This window comes from Balaenoptera acutorostrata, chromosome 1 (genome assembly GCF_949987535.1).
Source record: "Balaenoptera acutorostrata chromosome 1, mBalAcu1.1, whole genome shotgun sequence".
NCBI lineage: Eukaryota > Metazoa > Chordata > Mammalia > Artiodactyla > Balaenopteridae > Balaenoptera > Balaenoptera acutorostrata.
This window is the reverse complement of record NC_080064.1, coordinates 181,777,202-181,801,955: the sequence shown is the minus strand read 5'-3', so window position 1 is coordinate 181,801,955 and position 24,754 is coordinate 181,777,202. Positions and strand designations below refer to the sequence as shown.

The 24,754-nt window shown below is 38.7% G+C and overlaps 1 protein-coding gene across 1 annotated transcript in view; it reads left to right on the top strand.

The window, feature by feature from the left end:
• Window positions 1-24,754, top strand: part of RRP15 (ribosomal RNA processing 15 homolog) — a 47,093-nt gene that overhangs the window by 5,587 nt on the left and 16,752 nt on the right. The window contains exons 2-4 of the mRNA XM_007173525.3: window positions 6,990-7,264; window positions 10,039-10,136; window positions 12,479-12,680. Coding sequence (XP_007173587.2) covers window positions 6,990-7,264; window positions 10,039-10,136; window positions 12,479-12,680 — 575 coding nt within the window. The remainder of the gene's footprint in view (window positions 1-6,989; window positions 7,265-10,038; window positions 10,137-12,478; window positions 12,681-24,754) is intronic.

The following is a 24,754-nucleotide window of genomic DNA, read 5'->3' as shown; positions in this document are numbered from 1 at the left end:
TTGTCGGAGGTTTAGATACAATGTATACTTGGCTCTTAAGTTTGTAGTCTAAATAAAAAACACAGGCACACCCAGCCTCCCCAGTCAGTAAATCAACTCAGGTGAAAAAAATGAGAACACTGGTGATGATATCAAGTATTATAAAGAGGAGTATGATAACCTCTACCTCTGAGTTATCATTGACCTACTCAGATTTATGGAATTTATGCACTGTTGGAGGTTTAGACACAATACCTACTTGCTTTTTTTTAAATTTTTTTTTTTTAAACTTTGGGTTTATTTATTTATTTATTTATTTATGGCTGTGTTGGGTCTTCGTCTCTGTGCGAGGGCTTTCTCTAGTTGCGGCAAGTGGGGGCCACTCTTCATCGCGGTGCGCGGGCCTCTCACTATCGCGGCCTCTCTTGTTGCGGAGCACAGGCTCCAGACGCGCAGACTCAGTAATTGTGGCTCACGGGCCTAGTTGCTCCGCGGCATGTGGGATCTTCCCAGACCAGGGCTCGAACCCGTGTCCCCTGTGTCGGCAGGCAGATTCTCAACCACTGCGCCACTAGGGAAGCCCCCCTACTTGCTTCTTAAACTAATAGTCTTTATTTAAAAAAAAAAAAAAAAAAAAAAAAAGCTCTGTAGTCAGTGAATCAACCCAAATGAAAAAAGCCTTGGTCCAGTGCCATGAAGTGATTGACCCCTCCCTCATAGAATGTGTCCATATGCCTATAAACTAGTAGGGAGGAATGGTAATTTCATTTTTTTCTGAATTGTCTGGTTACATACTTGAAAAATGGCCATATACTTCTAACACAAGACTTGATAACAATCAGTTTAGAAGGTCCTAGGAGCTATCCCTTTATTTATTTATTTATTTTTTTGCTATTTAAATTTATATATTTATTTATTTTATATATTTTTTTTATTTTTTGGCTGTGTTGGGTCTTCGTTCCTGTGTGAGGGCTTTCTCTAGCTGCGGCAAGCGGGGGCCACTCTTCATCGCGGCGCCCGGGCCTCTCACTATCGTGGCCTCTCTTGTCGCGGAGCACAGGCTCCAGACACGCAGGCTCAGTAGTTGTGGCTCACGGGCCTAGTCGCTCCGCGGCATGTGGGATCCCCCCAGACCAGGGCTCGAACCCATGTCCCCTGCAGTGGCAGGCAAACTCTCAACCACTGCGCCACCAGGGAATCCCCCCTTCATTTTTGATAAACTACAAAACAGTATTCAAGATGTAATAACCTAGCAGATAAATGGGCTTTTCATCAAACTGTAGCTTATAGCCTCCTTCATCATTTAAGTTACTTAAATAGCAAAGGAACATGCCTAAGAAATGAAGTATATCATAGTCCTACTGGAGTGGTTTAGCAATTTATAGGACAGACTCAGGAAACAGACTACTTCCAGGCTCTGTCTGCTCTGGCTTGCCCAGATAGCACACAGTAATCACATCCAATAGTTTGTCCTGTGGTAGAACTTTCATTTTATTTTTGGTTATTTTTATGGAAACCTGGGGTAACTTCATTTTTTTTTTTTAAGAGGTAAATGCTTTTTAAAAAAGTTTTCAAGTATCAATTTTGAATATTCTAAATTAAGTACTAATGGGCAGGAAAGATCACGTGACATGATCGGAACAGATGATTTACACCTGGAGTGGGGGGCAGTGGTTTCGTAGAGCTCTGCATAACTAGGGGCGAAATGAGAATGGGTGCGAGCAATGGCTCTTCTGTTAACTGTGGCCTAGAGAGAAATTCCTTTTTAATTCAAGCTTTATTAAGCTATTTTGTGAATACTTTCTGCATTAGTTCAGTATACATTAGTCTGAGCTGAATCTTTGATTCAAAGCTTTGTAGTGCCTTAGAAATCAACAGCCCTATCATCCTACCTTATTAACTTTGTGACTTTGGACATTTTTTTTAACTTTTCTAAGCTTGAGAACCGTTCCCTTTGGAAATAGAATAATAATAGCAACTCAAAGAGTATTGTGAGGATTAAATGATAACGCATAAAAAGTGTTTTAAATAGCACCTAGCCCTAAACACCTGTTTTAGAGTGCTCGGAAAGCTGTAGGACGGAGACATCGACCACTTCGGAAATAGAGTCAGAGGTGGCTTCTCCCCATGAACGCCTGGTGCAGGGGTTATAGGCGATAGCCAAGACTGGGGGTAGAATTACAGTGGAAGGGCAATTTATTCCCCCTTCCCCCCCTGTTTTTTGGCATCCTTTTGAAAGCTTTTGGGATTCCCCCCTGCTCTGGCTCCCAGGTTCTTAGTATCCTTGTCTGTCTTCTGGTTACTGTCATCTGTTTAGTGCCTGCTATGTGCCAGGGCTGTGCTAAGTGCTTTTCCTGTGTTATTTAATCATCATAACAACCCACTGAGGTAGGTACTGTTTTTATTCCCGTTTTACAGAGACACAGGGATTAGGTAACCTGCCCAAGATTACGCTGGTAGGAAGTAACGGAAACAGGACATAGCGCCAAGTCTGCCTAATTTTATAATCTGAGCTCTTAACCCCTGTGCTGTAACTGATCATCTAAAGCTTCCCATTCAGCACCTCACATGTCCTGTAGATTCCAGCCACCAGCGTTATTTCTTCTTTGTTCCTCTCTTCTCCACAGCCACATTGTTTGTGTCGTGTGTGTCGTGTAATTGACATGTAAGCATTTACTATGGGCTAGGCACTCTTTAAGAACTTTGTATATATTAACTCATTTAATTATCACAAAACCCGATGAAGTAGATACTATTTTATTGCCATTTGTACAGACAAGGAAATTAAGGTTGAGAACATAAAAACCTTCAGAAAAGTCACATAGATTTGTGTCTGGAGTTAAGATTGAATCAGGCAGCCTGAGTTCTGTGTCTTTACTCTTTAACCACCACTGCTAGCTGATCTCAGTCAGATTTTTTTGAGAGTTCTATTTGATTTAGAGTAAATTCTAACGGTGTGAAGTAATATCAAGGTTAACCAATAGCCTTAATGCTCCCAGATGATATTTGTATTTTAAAAGAACAACCTTCTTAATCCAATAGAGAAACTTTTTTAGAAGTAAGAACTTGAGGTAGGTGGTAAGAGAAAAAAGCACTAGCAGTTTGGCCACTTAGTGGAAGTACACACCTATAGTGCAGAACTTGGGGCTTGATGTATATTTTATTTCTTGGATGGTAAATCAGACCAGCTTATTTATGTAAACCAGCCAGCTTTTCATACCCAATTCTTACCATCCAATCCCCAAATCTCCAGTTTCAGCCAGTGTGAACTTCTTGTTATTTTATAAATATCTTACCTTCTTCAACATTCCCATGCTTTTGGACATGCTGGTTTCTTCTGCCTGGAATGTCAGTAATAATGATGATTACAATAATAGTTTTAATTTTAATACAGAGCATTGACTCAAATCTAGGATGTTTTTGGTTCTAGATTCAGTGATCTTGCCCCCTGCCTCTTTCAGTTGCCCTCATTGTAGAAACTTATTTCTTTGGCCTTTTTCCTTCTCTTGTCATTCAAACTCTTGCTTTACTTTTAAGAAACAACTTGAAATCATCTTTGTAAAAGATACCCCTAAGCAATCACCCTTTTCTTTGTTGTTTTTCTTTTAGAAGAACACTTACAAATTTTACAGATAGTAAAACCAAATTTTACAATTGGTTTTAACTGATTTACATATCCTACTAAACATTTGGCTTCTTCCAGGAGAATTTGATTTTTCATTTTCCCCTTCCTTCGTCTTCATCCATGATTACTTGGTAAATATTGAAGGACTGCGAGTCTTCTTTAAAAACTTTATCCCAGTTCCAAAGGCTAAGGTAAATAGCTCACTTTTCTGCCACCATATATCTGGGATCAGGGACAGATGGCAAGTTTGAAAGGCTGGTGGAAGTTTGGGGAAAAGGCAGCAAGAGATGGAGAAATGCCTGTGTCTACCTCATTATCTCAGAGGTCTAACCCTGCCCTGTCCAATATGATAGCCACTAGTCACTTTAAATTTAAAGTAACTAAAATTAAATAAAGTTAAAAATTCAGTGACTCAGCTGTACTAGCCACATTTGAAGTACTCAGTAGGCTCTTGTGGCTGGTGACTAGTGGGCAGCTTTGATAATAGAACATGTCCACGAATGCAGAAAGTTCTGTTGGAACCTCGAGTTATTACTTCCAGTAAGCATTCTCTGTAGCCCTTCCTTAATTTCCAGATTTTTAAAATAGAATGCAGAATTAGAGTTAATGTTTAAAATAACTCACATGACTGAAAAGGAATTTTTTGCTTATCTACATCCACTTAACTTCTTCTAAATATCAGTTCATGGTCAATTCAAAGAATCTCGTCCTCATAGGCTATAGTAAGTTTTTAAGGACCAGTTCTATTTTCTGATTTGCATAGTGATTATCTTTGGTATCCTAGAAGTAAATCCTGTTTTTAGTATGCTGGAAGACCTCATTACATTGGCATTTTAAATTTATATAAAATATCATCATTTCCATTGGCAGTGAATGCGTGACTAAAAACTTCTGAGATAGAGCTTCTTAAAAAAAATAATAAAATAAAAACTATGACTTCAGTAAATTATTCTGGGATTTTTTTTTTTTTAATTGGTGGGGTAAGTGCAGGATGTATGAAATGGTGTTATAAAACGTCATGGATTTATTGTGTCCATAACATGCATGTTGTGGTAGTCAGGCTGGGTAAGAAACACACCAAAGAAAAATAGCCAGGGTTTAGAAATGGAGAATTGGAGTGGCTTACACAACCATAAAGCCTTTGGCTGCATTTACAGTGTAGGTGAAACTGTGAAATTCGCTGCAATTTGTGTGTGAATTCATCAGGACAAAACACTAGATGTCAGTGTTGTAGTTTTGACATTTTACCAGGCGCTAGTAAAGACTTCTGCTTTTAATCACTCAGAGATTCTTCATTGACACAAACTTTTAAGCTGTTGTGCCTCTTTACATTTGTATAAATGCTTACTTAGAAGAAGTACTTTTCAAAGAACTGTTTATTTTTTTATTAGTACCTGTCTAGTGCTGCTGACTGGGGAATAAACATATGCAATATTAACATATATGTTTTTCAGCTAACTACGTTCTCCAAACTTTGTTTCTCAACCTACTTTCCAGGGAACACTGATCCTAGGAGATGCTTCTGGGGGAAAAATAACGTGACTCTGGAATCTGGTATATAGCAGAAACTCAGATTTTCATTGAATGATAGTGCTTTCAGCTTTTGTTTGGCAAAATTTAGATACTTTTTCTTATATTGCAGGCAGTAAGGTTTCTTATATCACCTTAGATTTGCATGTCAAATCCTAGTCATGTTCTCAGATTTCTTAAACTTGCCCAGCGTACAGGATACAGAGGAGGCTTCAAATTAAATACGTGGCAAATTAATTTCTCTTTAAAAAAATTCTTTGTCTTTATTAAGAAATATGCAGCACATTAGGGCAGTAGAATTATTAGTGATTCTTGCTTCTTTATCGTTTCCTTTAATACTTTTTGATACCATTAACATACTTTATGTTTTAAGATCATGCTTTTTAAAAATATAAAGTATTATTTTGCTCTCTGTGTTCAACTCTAGTTTATGTATTGTTCTGTTAATTTTTTGAAGATACTTCATTTTTTACTCCTGTGCTTGAGGCTCATTTTTATATGTGTATAAAATGTTTTGTTTTATATATTTTTATTTGCTTTTTTCTAATATGTTACAAGTTTAGTTTCAATATGTTAAATGTTTAGTTTTCCATCCTTTTATTTCATGAATTCTCAACAATTAAAAAATAAAGGTATTATGCAAAAGTAATACCAAAAAGCAAATATAATGACGACTAGCTAAAAGTCAGGTCTTTTCAGCAGTCCTCTTAATTCATGGCTTAAAGTCAAGAGTTTAGGGAGGATCACTCAGAATTGAAGAGCTGACTACACATTCAGTTCCTTTCACTTTGATCGTAGCCATAAGCTGATATAAAACTACTTTTGAAGTATTTCCTAATAGTTCCATGGGTTTCTGAAGAACAAAGCAGAAGCTCTTCAGAAGGCTCTGGATCATATAGTTACCCACACACCGTGCAGGCGCTTGTGTTCTTGTTGTTAAAGTACAGTGAGCTTCCGAATTTGAGATAGGCTGCAAAACTTAAAAGTACCCAGAGCTTCTGGGCAAGTTGATTTTCGAGTAAGGTCACCAGCTGGATTGTTGTTTAGGCCACTCCTCTGATCCCAGCCATTTGAATCTTACATGATGACATAGTTTGCTGGTAACCTGCATATGCTTGTTTTGGTGGTTCTGCATGAGAAAATTCAACAGTATACGAATTTGTATCCTCAACCCAGAACTTGATATTTTCACTCAGTCACCCAGCAGTGCAGTCAAACCCTGGGCACATATCACTTCATTAGATTATTTTTCAAAAATGTTGAAACACCCCAATTGATTAATGTCATATGCAGATTCTATAAAAGGAAGTTGGTTTTTAGATTTTTCTGCACACAAATTCAGAATTTTAAACATCTGGGCCAAAGCCCTCAGAGAACTTAATCTGACTTCTCTGTGCCATGGGAGCACTATACCATTTTCTTGACAGATTAAAGTTTTGGTTGTTATTTGTTTTTAAAGTACCCTTCATCAGTCTCTACAAGTAGTTTAATGACACGGAGCCTGGGGGTCTGAACACACTCCGCGCTGGCACCATGCCAGCGTCTGTCACCTCCTTGATGACAAGACGTGGCGGGGCTGTTGGATTTGTTTCTATTCCCTGGGTCCTGGGTGCTGAAGCCACTGTGGGCTCCCCGTCGATATGGCTGGGCCAGGTCTTTGGGGGAGGATGGCAGTAGGATGGAGGGTCCTGCCATTCTCCGCTATTACTGCAGCTGTGGGACTCGGAAAAGTCTCCTCTTGCAAGAATGGAGACTGATGGAGAACCGTTAGCCTTAGGAAGGGCCCCCGGGGTCTTACCATGGCCTTGCCAAGGTCTGCCTCTGGTTTTAAAGTTTAATTTGTTTCTACTCTTAGGTTCTGTAGGAAGCTGTGGATCGGAAAAGGATCACTTTTCCTCTGGTGAAGAAGCAATAGAAGCTGACCATGAGGATGAAGCTGAGCCCTGTGGCGATGGCAGTGAAGATGCCGTAGAAGCTAGTGTTGGAACTAACGTGGGCTGGGCAGATGCCATGGCTAAAATCCTTAGCAAGAAGACTCCTAAAAGTAAACCCACCATTCTGGTCAAAAACAAAGAGCTGGAAAAGGAAAAAGAGAAGTTGAAGCAAGAGAGACTAGAGAAAAGAAAACAGGTGTGTCCTACCAGTTGTTCTGTAGATTAGCTTGTCTAGTCTAGTTCTTATCTGCACCAGATTGTTCCCTGCAGTGTTTGTCCAATTAACATTACAGTTTGTAACTTGCGTTTTATGTGAGGGTGCATAACCAAGGTTGTGTTCAGAGGTCTAGTCTGAATCATTCTGTTGAGCAAGCTCACTTGTTGTTCATCTAAGCAAAGCAATAGAAATGTAAACGCCAAGGAAATGTATCCTTTTAAAATCAAGCAGTTATACATGTGACAGTGACTCCTGGGTTTGAATATCTTATTCAACTTAGCCGTCCAGATACTAACTTTATTAATTCTGAACTAATAGAATCATGTTAGTTACTTTTTGCTCAGAATCTGTTTCATGGTATAAATCTTTGATGATGTCATTGTCAGGGGTTGGTTGCAGTTCTGAAAACAAACTATTTCACTGTTGGATAAACTTGAATTCCTGGTACCTTTTGTTAAACCACTGGTGGAAGAAGTTAGACTAGTGCCGCCTACTAATGAAAGGGAAAGGCCAAAAGTTGGACTTAAGTTTGCTGTTGTGTATTACAGAGATAGAGAAACAATAATAAGGTTTTATATCCCCTGATGAGGTATTTCTATGTCTAAAAATATTTGGTTACTGAAATAGGTATTATTTTTTAATGAGAGAAAAATAACTTTCTACAATCGTACTGACAATATAAAAGTACTCATTTCCAAGAGTTATGTTATAGGTAAAAATGAAAGAAAAATAGATTTCAGTGGCATTTATTTCCTTTTAAGTTCACCATCCCCTTATCTTGTTTCAAGATGAATGTTTTCTTTGTTCCTAATACTGGCTGGCTCTGTAAGAGGCTGTATAAAGCTGGAGCTTTTCAAGTGTTGCTCTTAGAAACCACGTGCTCTTTTATTAATTCGATATTCTCATTGTACTTTATTTAAGATCAGTTTTATCTCTAAATCTTACTGGTAGCTTTTCAACTGAAAATTTGAATCTTTGTTTTTTATCTGGCAAAAGCTAGATGAGGCTTTAATCCTTAATTACCTGTAGTCCTAGTGTTCCAGTGAGAGGACAGCCTTTTGAAGCTAACAAAAAGAAGTCTGTAACTCTGCTCCAGGCCAGAGCTTTGAGTGCTAGAGACGGTACTGTCCACATAACGCATGAAAGCACACGTGTGGATACCGGAAACACAACACAGCAGCCACAAGTACTCGGAGTGTATATTTCTGGGTAGAGTCTATGTATATTATCATCGGTTTTTTAATGTTATATATTACTGGTTTCCAGAATATTGGCTACTTATTTCTTTTTTTTTTTTTTTAATTTTTATTTATTATTTATTTATTATGTTTATTTTTGGCTGTGTTGGGTCTTCGTTTCTGTGTGAGGGCTTTCTCCAGTTGCGGCGAGTGGGGGCCACTCTTCATCGCGGTGCGCGGGCCTATCACTATCGCGGCCTCTCTTGTTGCAGAGCACAGGTTCCAGACGCGCAGGCTCAGTAGTTGTGGCTCACGGGCCCAGTTGCTCCGCGGCATGTGGGATCTTCCCAGACCAGGGCTCGAACCCGTGTCTCCTGCATTGGCAGGCAGATTCTAAACCACTGCGCCACCAGGGAAGCCCCTGGCTACTTATTTCTAATCATAAGTATAAAAGTACATTTCAAAGTTAAAAAATATTTTGGGATCCTGCATGCCTGTTATCCCCTGGGTACAGTAGAAAATTAAGAATCAACTGTTTTAAAAGTAAGATTTTTTTTATTTCTGGCATAGTCTGATAATGAATTTCATGATAGTTAAATTACATGATTTGGGGAAGAATCTACTCCTTTAAAAAGGAATCAGAGTAATCTTGATAGCAAGAGCAAAGATTTGGTTTTAACCGTGATCAGATGTTTTTATTAATACAAAATGAGAGATTAAATGAATGGAGAAAAGGAAAAGGTAAAAGGAGACTTTTTTCCACTGGTTCTTACTGGTTTTGATGTTCATCAGCTTCTTGGTGATTAATTCATCATATTCAGTATATTTGATACTGGTGATAGGTTGGCCCGAGGAGGGGACCTGGAGAAGCCGTGTATCAAATCAGGTACCTGAGACCAGGATACCCCCGGAAAACAGTTTTGAATCAGGTTATGTTGTCTTTGGGATTTCCTTATCTCCTGATCCCTTTCTATTGCTGCATTGTAGCAAAGAATCAGTTTGCTGTAGTTTGTGACCCATGTGCCGTATACGGCAAGGATAGTGGTCAGATGTGCCGTAAGAGAGAAGAAAAACAGCCACTGTGTAAACCGCGTGTATCTGGATATGACGCCGTTCTTTTCGAAGCTGATACAGAGTCTTAATAATTCTGACTGCTGAGGAAGTCAGTTTCTAAAAATAAAGAGAAACGGTATTTAAACTTGTGGTTACGGAAGAGGGTGGCTTGGAGCCCTGCTGGTGCTCCCCTCTGAGGATCTGCTGACGGCAGGCGGGAACGCGGCTCCTCCCCGCCCCCCCTCGCCTCGTCCTGCCTGGCGCTTCGCGCTGGCGGCTCTGCAGGCCCGGCTGTCGGGGAGCCTGCCGTCAGCGCACTTGGTGCCTCTCACGTGACACTCGGCGTGCTAACCACAGGCTCCCTGAGCCGGACCCCTGAAAGTGTGGGCTTTTGAAAGTCCCCGTGACAAACTAAGCCAGAATGATTTATTACCTTTGTCCTTTCACAGAGTATCATATCAAAGTATGCTGCACTTTCAAAAATGCCTAATAGTCTTTCACATAACAATATTTATAACACAGCTTGATAAGAAGCGGGAATGGGAAATGATGTGCAGAGTAAAGCCAGATGTTGTCAAAGACAAAGAAACAGAGAGAAATCTTCAGAGAATCGCAACGAGGTAAGACAGTGTTCTTGCCCTTTAAAAAATAAGTACTCTAAAGCTGTGTAGTGATCCATTTCTGACTAGGTTTGATTCTTAAGGTCTGCCTTCTCAGAGCCAAGTGATTTATATCTCAGCCTGCCTATTTAATACTGGATTCAACCACAGATTTTGGAGGTCTCATGAGGCAAGAATATAACGTGCTAAGTGGATATTTGGTATGAACCTGTTTCATATCATCTTGTATTTTATAGTCACAAGAACAGTATAATCAGACCTCTTACTGCATTCCTCTTAGGATGCTTGTCTTAAATTATGGCGCTAGATGATTATTTTTGTTATTTTGCACTATATGACGTAACAAATCACACACGATAGCAGCTTCGTGCTGTCCTTTCACTCAGCATTTTGTTTATCATTGGCACCAAACATTCCTTTGTTGCCCTCTGTGTTCAAAGATAAATAGAATCTGGTGGCTGCTGCGTGGCCTTTGCCCGCTTATGTGTGGGCGTTCGAGTCTCCTTGTAAGTAAAGGCGCGTCTCGTGTGTTGGGAACACGCGACGGGAGACTGTAGCGGAGTGGCGGCAGGCTCCACGGTGGAGGTAACAGTTGGGTTGCTACTTAGAGAATACAGCAGTTACATTTAGTGGAACTCCCTTAAATGTCCTGTTTGCCTACAACAGTCCGTCTGGCTACTGACCTGTGCCAGCACGCTGACTGACGAGCTGGGTGTCCCTGGGCATTTACTTACTTTCTCTCTGTCTCAGTTTATTTTTCCTTAGAAAAAGGAGAGAATATTATACCTACCCTGTAGGATTTCTCTGAGAATTAAATAATTAATACCCATGCAGAGCTCAGAAGAGTGCAGGATTAGTGCCAGAGAATAAGTGCCTCCTTAAATTTTATACCCTGGGCATCTCACTCTCCTCACTTTGGTCCCAGCCCTGCTGTGAAGGGTATGGAATTTTACCCTCCTCATAAACAAATAAGCCAGCTTGGTAAAGTTTCTTCGATGCTGGCAGGAGACAAGAGGCTTGTGGGCCAGAGACAAAGGACTTTGTTACTCACGGCAAAAGCAGTAGCCAGAGCTTCACATTCCCACTGGTTCCCTGTGTCCCTCGGGGCCAGCGCAGGTGCCCTAGATGCATGCCTGTGCCTGTGGTGGGTTGTGTTACAGGAGAGGAACTCTGTACCTGGGAATCTGTTGCTTTTATGGTAAGTGGTAACAAGCCTGCTCTTTGTCCGGGGGGAGACATTACCTCATCTTTCAAGGTTGCCTACTGCAAACACAACCCTGAGAAATGGCCTGCGTGAAGAGCAGTCGGGGCCTTGCGTTCTCGAAGAACCCAGCAAGAACGTGCAGGGGTGCTCAGGGCCTGTGGCGGATTGCCTCTGCCAGTGATGATTAGAGCAGGAAGATTAATAGGTTATAGAATTTTAGAGCTGGAAGGGATGTTAATGGTCTAAATCAATGCTGTCCAGTAGAAATACGTGATCCACGTGTGTAATTTAAAATTTTCTTATAGCCACATTGAAAAAAGTAAAAAGAAAGAGGTGACATTAATTTAAATAATAAATTTTATTTAACTCAATATATTCAAATTATTATTTCAGCATGTAATCAATATAAAACAATTATTAAAGAGATTTTAAAATTCTCTTTTTCATACTGAGTTTTCAAAATCCAGTGTGTATTTTAAACTTGGAGCACATTGCAGTTCATACTGGCCATATTTTGTGTGTTCGCTAGCTACATGTGGCTCGTGGCTACTGTAATGGACACGACAGTTCTTAATCTTCAGGGTTTATCTTTCGGTGAGTTTAACTATAGCACAAAGTACTTCAAAAAAAAATTTTTTTTTAAATTAGTCTTATAAGAGTTGCAGATAACATAGCTGAATACTTTTTAAGCTTCTTGAGTATTGTTTTTCCCATTTACAGATGAAATTGAGATCCAGAAAATCTTTCCTAGCATCAGATGATTAGACAGCTAACTGTAAAGGCTGTGCTCATTCCATTTACACTGTAAAGCCTTTATATTTTGAGAAGTAGATGTTTGTGTTAAAACATCTTAGTTCTGATTCTTAGTTCTAGTTGTACAAAAGTTGATTTAGAAAGACTAAAGCTGAAAAAAAATCACAAATCAATCCACATATATTTATTCTCTATTCAGAAATTTGTATTCATTCATTGAAATGTATGTTCACTTTTCAGATTTATTCAACGCTTTTCACTTGAGTGCCTATTAAATTAGTGCCTCTTTTCTGACCAGTGAAAATACATTGTTTCTGTCGTCAGAGTTTGTGTTCTAGTGTAATTGTTATTTAACTACATTGCTCTGGTCATTTATGTTCTACAGGGGTGTGGTGCAATTATTTAATGCTGTTCAAAAGCATCAAAAGAACGTTGATGAAAAGGTTAAAGAAGCTGGAGGATCTATTAGAAAGCGTGCTAAGCTGATATCAACTGTTTCCAAGAAAGATTTCATCAGTGTTCTCAGAGGGATGGATGGAAGCACAAATGAGAAAAGTTTGACTGGGAAGAACTCGAAAGCCAAACAGGTAAGACCATTAGGTAGGATTCAGTGCATCAGATGTCAGCTCTTAGAGTTTTGAGGTGAAAAAGCATACTATAGAATTATAGGGTTGTTTTTTTTTTTTTCAGATTTTATTAAAATTTCTACATGCCCACAGCCTAATTTAAAAGCTTGTATTCTTAAATTTCATGATGACTTACTCAGTATGGAAGTTGCCAGTTATAGATGTTGTTAGAACTCAGGAACCAGTAGATTCAGGTAAGTTTTTTAGAGACAGAGCAGTCTCTCTCCTATCTGAAATCCTGCGTTTTGTGCATTTTGTAGAAGACTAAGTGAGGGATACAGCTTCAATTGAGACTGTTACCCACAGCGGTAATTGTGATGGTGTGTAACTTCTATAATGAAGAATTGGAGCTTTGGGAAATATGGTGAGAATTCATCCTTGTGCTGAGGCAGCTTTGATGATACTTGGCTGTTTGGGAGATGAAGAACATAAATACTTTTCATGATCTTTGGCATGAATCTCTGCTTCTCCAGCCCTTTGACCTATGAACCCCACTAGCTTTCTTTTTACTGTACCAGGTGAAAGGTTCTGAAATGTGCTTTACTCTCAGAAGGGCTGTGGTTTTTTTTGTTTTTTTTTTTTAATTAAAGCAAAGTACATAGTTGCATTTGATGGCTTGGTTTCTATCACCAACAAAGAGTACTTCAATCAGGAAACTAGAGTTTCTTTCATAAGTTTTTTGTTTGTATTTTGGGAAGACAATAGGAACTCTGGCAAGAAGAGCATTTAGGAATTTCATGCTAGCCTAGTGTTGAAGTATTTTTCAAGTTTCTTGATTAAGTTGCCATTTTACCTAATTTTTACAAAAGTTTTCTAAGCTGTTTATACTTTGCTGATCTCTTGAGTATCAAAGGACTCAAATTTTGTATATTTATGTAAATGTGGTGCTCACTAGTGCTGCCTTTTTAAAGTGTTTGTCAGAAGTAATTATGAACACATGAATACTGTGTTTGGGGATTTGTACTTTTTAGTTAAAAAGTCTAACAGGCTGTGTTCTCACTTGTGATGTAATGATATTTTACTGTAAGAACTGGAGAAAGATCCAGCAGCATTGGATGAGAAAGAGCTAACGGGGCAATGGAAAAGGAAAGACTTTTTTTCCCTTTTCCTCGTTGGTTTCAAAGTAAGTTTTAACAGAAGCATTTGTTTTTGCTTTGGGATTAGTTTTTTCATGAGTTATGAAAATACATGAAGGGTTCTTTTCAGTGGAATTATTGCATTTTCTTTGTTACCATTTGCTCTTTTGCCCTTGACCTTCTTTTTTTCTACTTCAGTGATCACAGTCATGGTATTAATCTGAGACACGGTCAAAAATTCCTTGAGATTTAAACCAAAATGGCTTTGCTTTAAAAGTAATTTGTTTCTAGAACTACCTATCCCACACCAGTGCTACCCTGGCACATTTTTTTCTTTTAAAAATGTTTGTTTTCATTTTGATTTTATACTTATGGAAAAACGTAAAGTACCTATTTGTACCAGGTGCTATCCTTGTATCTTTTAAAGGCTTACAATTCAGACAGACACATGATCTCAAGTAAATAAGTAAACGAGATTAACATGACAACATACAAATTCTCAATTAGTATGTCTAGACTATTATCATCAATTACATTAGGTACAATAGACTATAAGTTAAAATGGGCTAAAATTCTTTGTGGGGAGAATTTCAAAGTAACCTATATTATTCATTTAGGACATAGATCAGTTAAGTCTATGTAGGTTACTTGAAATAGGTGGACTTTTAAGGCAATTGAACAGAAGGAGGGAAGGCCAAGGTGGGAATAGGTTTGGTGTGCCAAAACACTATTCGGAAATGAGTCATATATTAATGGACTGGATAAAGAAGGACGTTAATTAAGTAGAGAATAAGATTTCCCCCTTTTCTCTTATTTCACCTTATCCTAGCACCACTGCTGCTACATTTGCCTAATAAATGCCCCTTCTCTCCTCATACAGTCTGACAGAAGAGATTTTACGGAAGCTGCTCATTGTCGTCTCTTTTCTGAGCATGACAGTATTCAGAACACAGGCTTTTAATCTCTTATCTCTAATATTGTGAAATCTTTAGAGTCCGTCCACATATAAACTGGATTCACTGGCAGCTATCTGTCAGGATATCAATCTGGAAAGACCTTCATGTCTTCAGCCCCTTTACCCGGTGGTTGTGACATTAAAGTTAAAAACAAACAAGAGCCAGTCGTGTTATATTAAGCAAAGCTGGGTAGAGTGGTAATAATCTAGCATAGAGGTCAGGTCCATTACTGTCAGTATACCTCAGGAGTGCTCTTGGTGTTGTGTGTGCTTGGTTGGTTTATTTGTTTGTCTGTTTGTCTGTTTTTGAATCCTTAGGAAGACTTGTGACTTGGGAATTTAAGAACCCTGTTTCAAGAATTTCCATACTCCTGCAAGATATTAGAAACTTTGAGACATTGTGACAAATGTTTCTTAGCTATGTTACGGCCCTGAACAAGTTACTTTTCTCAGAACCTTTTCTTTTTCGCTGCATTAAATTTTTTTTTTTTAATTTTATTTTCAACGCAAGAGGAACACCACTCCAAAAGGGAACTATGACCAAATAAAATAGCCAGTGCCCTTCCCCATCCCCCTCTACCCCTTGTCTTGTCCCTTCGCCCCAAGGTAATAGATCTTTCTTCTAGTGTTTACCTCCATATATTAAATAATATTTATACTGTTTCGTTATCAATATTAGATATTATCTTTTATGGAAGATAAAGAATTGGCATTCTTAACATTCCTTCGACCCCATACATCTCATACTCGGTCCTTCCAATATAGCATATTCATGTTTTTGGCTAAATCAGTATTCAATGTAAACATTGTTCACTGCTAAGCCAAGTAATATATGATAATATTATTTTCTTTCTTTATTTCCTTACAGTTTTTGTTTTCCTGGAATTAACATTTGCTTTGTTTTATGCACCAAAGGCTTGCTACGGTCTTCAAAAGAACTCTTAAACCCTTCTCAGTACTATTTTCTTCATGGTCACCCTGCTACAATCCAGACTGATTGTTTTTTACCTGCTATGCACTGTCTGTTTTTGACTTTGCTTTATCACTGTCCTGGGAATTCCCTTTGCCTCTTCCCTGTGCAGTAGTCTCTGTTTCTTGGACTAAATGTCTTATTTTCTCTTGGCTTTCTCCCTCATTTTGATGAGGTTACATTTACCAGTAGCTTTCTGGGAACAGATTTGGGTATCCTCATTTTTAATTGATGTATTGGCTAGATATATGTAGTGGGTTGAATGGTGGCCCCCAAAATAAGTCCACGTCCTGATACCTGGAAGCTGTGATGTACCTTATTTGGAAAAAGGGTCTTTGCAGATGTAATGAAGTTAAGGATGTTGAGATGAAGAGATCATACTGAATTATCTGCATGGGCCCTAAGTCCAGTGACAAGTGTCCTCGTAAGAGACACATGGGAGATCTGACAGGCAGAAGCAGAAGGGTCAGTGTCACAACGGAGGCAGAGGCTGGAGTGATAGCCACGAGGCAGAGTGCCGACAGCCCACAGGAGCTGGAGGAGGCACAGAAGCGATTCTCTCCCACAGCCCTCGGGAAGGGGGCCTGGCCACGTTCTGAGCTGTGGCACGCGAGATGGCTGTTGTTTGAAGCCACCCAGTTGGTGGTAGTAATATTATGGCAGACATGGGAAACTAATACAGTATAGATGTGTGTGTTAGAAATAATCTTCCCGGGGCTTCCCTGGTGGCGCAGTGGTTGAGAATCTGCCTGCTAATGCAGGGGACACGGGTTCGAGCCCTGGTCTGGGAAGATCCCACATGCCGCGGAGCGGCTGGGCCCGTGAGCCACAATTGCTGAGCCTGAGCGTCTGGAGCCTGTGTTCCGCAACGAGAGAGGCCGCGATAGTGAGAGGCCCGCGCACCGCGATGAAGAGTGGCCCCCGCTTGCTGCAACTAGAGAAAGCCCTAGCACAGAAATGAAGACCCAACATAGCAATCAATCAATCAATCAATCTTTAAAAAAAAAAAAAAAAGACAGGGATATTTATATGCAGGCTCACATGTTTTAAAAAAAAAAAAAAAGAAAGAAATAATCTTCCCTCAGAAATTTGAAGTTATTGTTTCTTTTTTTTTTTTTTTTTTGCCAGTGAGAGGCCCAGTGCTGTTTTGATTTCTGGTTCTTTACTCCTTGGAACCTTTGGGGTCGTCTCTTTATCTCTGCTGTTTTTTCAGTGAAATGCCCTGGGCGGCTTGCTCACTCCTTGTGCTGAACCCGTGGCGGCTCTCTCATCCCAGTGAGAAGCTCATGTTCCTCCCTTCTAGACACGTTGTTCGGTTCCTTTGATTTAATATCTGATTATTTGTGTGCCTTTTTTTTTTTCTGTGTTCTCTTTCTGGAATTTCTGCTAATTGGTTGTTAGATCTTCTGGATTGATCCTCTTATTTTCATAACTTTTTTCCCTTTTATTTTCTCTCTCTCTGGCACCTTACTGAGGGAAGTTCTTTGATTTCTAGCCCTTAAATTGAGTTTTAAAAATATATGACTTCATATTTTTTAATTTTGAAGAACACTTTTTGTTCTTTTGTTTTATTCTTGGGATCCTATTATTGTTTCACGAATGCACTATCTGTTCTCTTTGGGGAATTAATCATAGGCATCTTAAATTTTTCTTCTACTCTGCGTTGTTTTAGTCTCTTCTGAGCTCATTTTTGCTGTTTGTTTTGGCCTCGGTCTTTCCAGTTGGAGGCCTTCCTTAGTACATGGTGATCCTTACTGTCCATTCATATTTAAGAGTAAAGTACTAGAGAACGGATTGAACATCCCCGCGTGAGCCCAGAGCTTACTGGTTGGTGAGCTCAGCTATAGAGGAATCAAGAGAGTTGGTGCTTTTGTTGGGGAACGTCCAACTGTCAGTTTCTATAGGACTTTCTTCTGGAACTTTATATCTTTTCTAGAGAAGACTCTTAATAATCCTCTGCCTATGTATGGGGTAAGAACTTGCTGCCAGTATTCTTGGAGCAGAATGTAGGAGTAGTCCTTGGGGCTCCAGCATTCAGTATGTACACTTATCCAGTACAAGCTCTTTGTGTTAGCCAGTGTTCCAGAGTCCAGGACCTCTCTGGTTTAATATTTTCAGGGAGTAAACTACTGTCCATGTTAGTGTCAGTCACCTGCCTCCAAGCTGGCGAGGGGACCCAGAGGTCTAGTAACTGCTTCTTACACGGACTATCAGCCATTCTTCTGTTTTTATCACACCCGTTACCCCTACCTCCGCCCACTGCCCCCAGTTCCTGAGCATGGATCCACTGTGTCACTTAAACATCAGCTTATTTTTCTCTGTTAATTAGTTGCTACTACTCTGTCTAGTTTTCATCCCCCCAAAATTTGTTGGCATATTGTGTCTCCTATTGTTTTCCCTTCTGTATTGTTTCCTTGTATGTTTATAACTTTTATACCTTTATTTTAATTTTTGTAGGCTTTCTGTAAGAATTGGAGTTAAATGCATGTTTGGGGTTTAATTTGAAGACCTTTTTATTTTAAAAGCAAAAAGGTTCATCTATCGTAGGTTCCTATTGCTTTAATGGAATTACTGTAGTCTTAAGTTGATTATAAAGTATTTCACAAACAATAAACCTTTAAATTTTGACTTTTTAATGTTTTGAAGTGAATTGTTTGAAAAATACATTATAGGCATACTTCCTAAAATTTTAGCCATATAAAGAGGGAAACGTCCACGTGAAGCAGATATATTCACCTCTGTTTCTATGGGTTTGCATCTTCTTTGGAAACAATCATTGTGATTATCTCTCTTCCTTTGAGAGTCTTTAGATATTTAGATTCATGCTCTGGCACATGTGTGTTTAGCATTGTTTCTTAGAAAATAAAGAAGAAAAGAGAGTATATGCTTTTTAAAAAATTTGACTAGTCTGTTAATTTTTGTTATGTAATCTGATAACGAGAATTACTAATTCATTTCTTTACAAGTCACATATCTATGATTTATAAGTCTGTTTTAAGGGTGATATGTATTTGTGCACTATACATCTACATTTGACTTACTTCATTTTATGTTTTTATATTTACTGTTTTTGTGAGCTACAACTTCAGCTGTTTAAAGTCTGCTTATTTCATTTAAAACCATGATCTTTTTCAAGGCTTTTGGTTCCTAGATTGGAGTACTTTTTGATATGTTCCAAAGACTGCCTTTCATATCATTAGCTGTTTATCAAGACATTTTTCCTCCTCTGATCCTGCTGACTTGGATAATGCTGTTGCCCTTAGAAGTTTTTAAATCTTTTTCTTTCCTAATTTTGTTGTAGGTAGTCATTATTTCTAGAGCAAAGTACTTGGGAACTCATATGTTAGAAAGCCCTCCTTATGGCAAAAAAGGTGTAATTGCTTTTTAAAGATCGTTTTTAGGGAAAGAGATTTTGAAATGACTTACAAGTATTTTAAAAGATGTCACACTGATATATTAAATTACATTTGAGTCACCAATTACTGTACTTTACTCCTTGGAGCTGAGCTTGGGTACTGTGAAGTAAGACAAAAAGGTACTTGATGGGCTTGTTTCAGAAGAAATAACAGCTAATATTTGTAAATCAAAAAAAGCCTTCACTCTAGTGCCTAGGGCAGTTATTATTCTGAGTATTTTTCATCTCTAAAAAAATGAGCTGTTTCTTCAGTTACATATGTATGGTTTAATTTTTTTTTCTTAATAAATAATTGTGTATTTCTTTCATCATGTTAAGCCAGGTCATTTGTACAGAGGATATACATCACGTTAATAAATGTAAACACATTACACCTTGGCATTCACAAATTTAACACTGTGTTTTTTTTGTTTTTTCCTTTTTTAAAAAGTTCCTCATATTGTAAAGCTTATATGCAGAAGTATGTCACTTACTGGTGAGTTCACTACCCAGTATCCACTTTTATGCCCATTGTTTTCTCTATTCCCTATCATATCATGTCACAGTAAATCTTGCTAAATCAATACAGGGGACTTAGTTTATTTTTATTTTTTATTTTATTTATATTTTGTGAGATAGGGCTATGAAAGGGAACATTGTTAGTAGAAGTGAGAAAGCCTAAGAAAAGAGTGATTCTTAGCCAAAAAATGAAAATTTGGGGTAAAGTATTGAATGTCAAATTCAGTGGAGGCTGGTTCTTTGAATGAATCAGTCCATCAGATATTTCATATAGAAACGAGAAGAGAAACCATTTGAAAAATTGTTTTAGTATGTGTTCCAGGTGGTACAGATGTTAGCTCATGAAATCAGAAAGTTTTACAGTTGGAAAAATTATGATGTGAGAATGTTCATAGAAAATGTGACTCTCAAGAGGAATGTGCTTTGGAAGAATATAAGAACCTTAGCTTTGGTTTTAAAATGTCATGAAGCAAACGTAGTGGTGGCACTAGTTCATCCATTGGACCAACCTAGCCTGTACGTAAAGGTGCTTTGAGTAATTGAAGAAGCATTTTTCATTGTTTAATGGTGAATTCAGATGATAACAGGGAAGGAGGCAGCAGTGAGTGATACTTCTGATGAAGTGTTTACCTTCAAGCTAAAGAATTTCATAAAGAAAGTCAGAAATTGGAACAAGTGTTCAGTGTTGCTGAAACCAGCCTATACTGAGACAGTCTTTGAAAACACTTAAATGAAATAAGCATCAGAGAATGAAGCCATAATCAGTAGACATTTTCACTAGTAATAATTCAAGGAAAAAGAGACAGTGCATCTCATTTTTACTTTTCAAGGTACACTTAAGCAGTTGGTTAGGAGGAAAAGAACTGCCAATCTTTGTACTACTATAAGGGAAAAAAGCCTAACAGTTTTCCAGTTTTTCACATTCTTTATAATTTTCTTTCTTTTCTCTTTTCTTCTTCCATAGGGGTTGGAATATAGGGTGTTTGCTGATGGGTGGGGAGCTAGAAAAGGGGATTCTGAGTAAGTTGGGATCAGATTTTTTAGTCTCCTACCTTCAGTTAAGGAATTTGGACTTTATCCTTTAGGCATTTGGGAGCCAGTTGTAATTTTTCGTCAGGTAAGTGATGTGATCAGGTTTGATTATTTTTAAGAAAAAGAAGGCTGGAGGATGTAAAGCCTGTGTCAGAAGACCAGCCAGTGGGAGGCTATTGTGGTAATCAGAGCAGGAGGGGACAACTAAAAGGGGGTGAGCTAAGGTTGCATGGGGGTGAGAAGAAAAGAGGAGTCATATTTGAGAGGCAGTTTTGAGGTTGACTGGGTCTGGGACTCACCTGATTCAGAGGGATGAAGGAGAGGGAGGGACTGTGGGTGACTGTGAGGTTGACAGCTTGGGAGATTCAGAAATGGTGACAGCTTTCACCAAGTCAAGACTGTAAAAGGTGGAACATGTCTGAGAGGTAAAGACTTTTGGAGGCAATGTCTGCTCCAGGTTGTAATGAGAAATGAGACAGATGACAGTAAATCAGGTCAAAAACGTCAAGCGCGGGGCAGAGGCCCTGGGTTAGTGTGGGAAGCCTGACACAAAGGAACAGGCGGCCCGAAGAGCAGTGTGTGTGTGGAGACCTCTTACTGCAGGAGCTCACAAGTCTGTCTGTCTCTGCAGGGTCCCGGACACGCGGAGGACAGTTAGTCTGTTTACCCAGTCGGGGAAGGTGAATAGTGTACTTTAGAAATGTAAACGTTTCTAGGTTTAAAGAATTAATTGTCACCTATTTGTAGGGAATTCTCTAATCCAGAATCTGTAAATCCCTCCCTGGGACCAAATAAATGCAGCCCTGAATGTACCAGCCACATACCAACATGTGGCAGGGCACATTGGCTGCTTTCTTGATGTTGACCCTGAGTGAATTTTTTTTTTTTAAAGATAAGATTGTATTTAGGACACTCTGTTTAAGGAAGCAACAAAAACTTACATTTTGTATACGAAAAGTGTTCATTAGAGATTAGTTCTAATCCTTAAGGGAATAGTACCTTCCTTCCCCCATTCAGAACACATAGCGGTCTAGAGTGATGTTTTCCCAATATGTTGAATAATCAAGATTTTAATAATTAGAGCTGCTAATTTTTTCCCTTACCTTTCAAAGTTGTGATTATTCCTTTTGCTCTTTTCTTGAAAAGTTGACTAAAATTCAGTCAGATTTCTTGGAACTTAAGCGCCTGTTTCCTTAAAGGTGGCACAGAAGCAAAGGTGATGCAATTTAAATCTGTTAAGTCTCTAAGGAGAGTATATTGGCTGCTGTTAGGAGATCATTGACCGTATGTTACTTAACACTCTTGAATTACAGACTTTCTGCAATGTTTTCATTTATTTGAAATTGTCAATATATCAATTTGGGCTTTTGTTATAATGAAACCGCAATAATAATTTTGTAGTAAGAGAAAGTGCTAGCTAGTTTCTGTTAGAAAGTAATTTCCTTACTGATTGCAGGACAACAAATTTCAGTCAAAATCAAGGGGAAAAGTTACTGGAAGAGACTAGGTATTTACTTTTTTCTGATTTTGTGATATGAGTGCTTTAAGTGTCAAACATAGAGATAAGTTAGGGGGCTCTGTTTCTCATACATTTCTCATAAATGACAACCATGTGATTTCTTCACAGCTAGGTATTTAGTGGTGGGGATACTTTTGCAATACCTGGCTTCTTTGGTATCTTGGTAACTTAGACCTAGACTCTGAATTGCTGTGTACTTTTAAAACTGTGCATTCCTGCTGATTCATAGACCTACTGAATTCTCCTCCCAAAGGAGAAAGCCCAGGAATGGAGGGACTCCTCACACAGGTCCCTAGGTGGTCCCCCGGCCATTTTCAGGCCTCAGTTTTTACAAAGAGTTGGGGGTGTGGAAGGCAGGCAAGGGGGTGGAGAAAGATGCTGTCCTTAAGTTGCCCCTACATTGCAGGGCAACACTGTTTTACTCTCACATAAAAGCGGCTCTAACAGGAATGTGTGGAATGCTCACTTTGTAAATAATTCAGCTTAATGTTTGTTTACTGAAAATGCCTAAATAGATTAGAGTTTAGACAAAAGAGAGACTCCAAGTTTGAAATAAGAATGAGCATGATTGTACACTTTGCTGTTGATGGGAACAGTCTAAAGCCAGTTTCTCTTTGTACTCACTTTTAAAATATGCTGTTTAATTTTAACATAGGGTGGATTCTGATTTGAACGGCAGTTTTAATCAAAGTGAACTTATGTTTGGCAGTGTGGTAACATGCAGCATTTGACATGGGGGAAATATGGGTATAAGTGAAAAATGTAATTATGGAGCTGCTGTGGAAATCTTTAGTTACTGTTAAAATAAAAATTAATAATGGTGCCGTACATCTTCTGGCCTGCTTTGAAGAAATGTTCTGTTTGAAATGGCTGAAGTGGCTGCCTGCGTAGGATTTTCATCAGTGAGGTTGAGGCTTTTTCTTTCTTTCCTTTTTTTTTTTTTTTAATTTAAATGTCCTGCACAAGGTGTGTCTTACACCCATGTGTTTGCACTTATGGTGCATTTTTAAAAATCAAAAGAATTATCTTACCCACAGACTAGAGAACCAGACCGCCTGGGTTCAGAATACTTGGTCTGCCACTTACTGCAGATGGGTTGCTTACCCACACCAAACCTAGGATACTTCTCTGTTTAAGACAGTCATTCTAGGAGTTATGACGATCTCACAGAGATACTGTGAGAGTTAAGTGATTTAGTATATGTAAAGTGCTTAGAATTAGAAAGCTTGGCATCTAGTAAGCACTATATAAACGTTTGCAATAGCATGTCATTAGAATGAGTTTCTTATAGTCAGTTCTTATTTTTTCCTAACAGATAATAGTTAAAGATGAATCTGAAGTTGGAAGCTAGTTTGGAAGGAAACTGTTGTTACTACTGCTGAATTACTGGATGGTCCAAAAATTATCTAATAATTGAATAAAAATTGTGTTTAGATTTGGAAGGTTCTCTCTCATTTTAGGTGTGTCTGGCCTAGTAATGCATACTTCTTACAAAATAATAAAACTAGATTTTGAGGACTAGAAATGTGTCCACTTTCTCTTACCCCACACTTCAAGCTGTGGTTGAACTGTGTAACTTAAGATTTTCCTTAGCAAGGGGGATTTGGTTTCTAAGTGGGTGCTTTCCTACTACTTGAATGTTCTCAACTTTGTGAATAGTGCGCAGAACATTAGAAGATCACATATGTCCTCAATTGGGGGTTCTGTGTGTACATGATGACTCAGGGCATTAGTGGTAGGGACAGGGTAAATGGGCTGGGAGGGGCCTTATTATTGTTCGCTTTGCGCCAGGTACTATGGACCGTGTTTTTATATAATTATCATTTTAAGAAATACTAGAACTCTCATTTAAAGATGAGAAACCCAAAGTCAGATTCAATGACTTGCCTCAGGACACACTGATAATAATTGACAGACTCTGGATGAAAACCTAGTCTGTATTGCTCCAGAACTGTCGTTCAGCCATTAGTGCCTGTGTGCTTAAAATAGTGAGGTACTTTTTTAGAAGCAGAACAGAAAACTGTCTCCATTCTGTCACCTAGATGAGCTGGAAAGAAGGGGGGCTGTCTGGCGAGCCCCAGTGTTACCTGCCCAGACTAGAGAGGTAAGCAAGGCAGCTTGCTGAGTTCTGGGTCTCACCTCCCCTTCACAGGTTATGTAGTAGCACTTGGGGAATGACCCACTTTAAAATCTCATTCCTTAAAACTGGTTAAGGAGGAAGTAAGATAAAATATTATAGTAAAACACTTCAGAATTATGAAACTCATTAGCCTTATTTAGAAAATTCTTTGGGGAATTCTCTGGTGGTCCAGTGGTTAGGACTCGGGGCTTTCACTGTTGTGGGCCCGGGTTCAGTCCCTGGTCGGGGAACTAAGATCCCGGAAGCCACGCAGTGTGGCCAAAAAAAAAAAAAAGAAAGAAAAGAGAAGAAAATTCTTTATAAGTTTACTGTTAGAATTGACTTTCTATTCATTTATCAAGGAATTTAAAGTTATTGGATATCATTTAATCATTGTTTGCCTAATAGAAATTTTAGAATCCTTTTTTTTTTTCAGTAATTTTATAGAAAA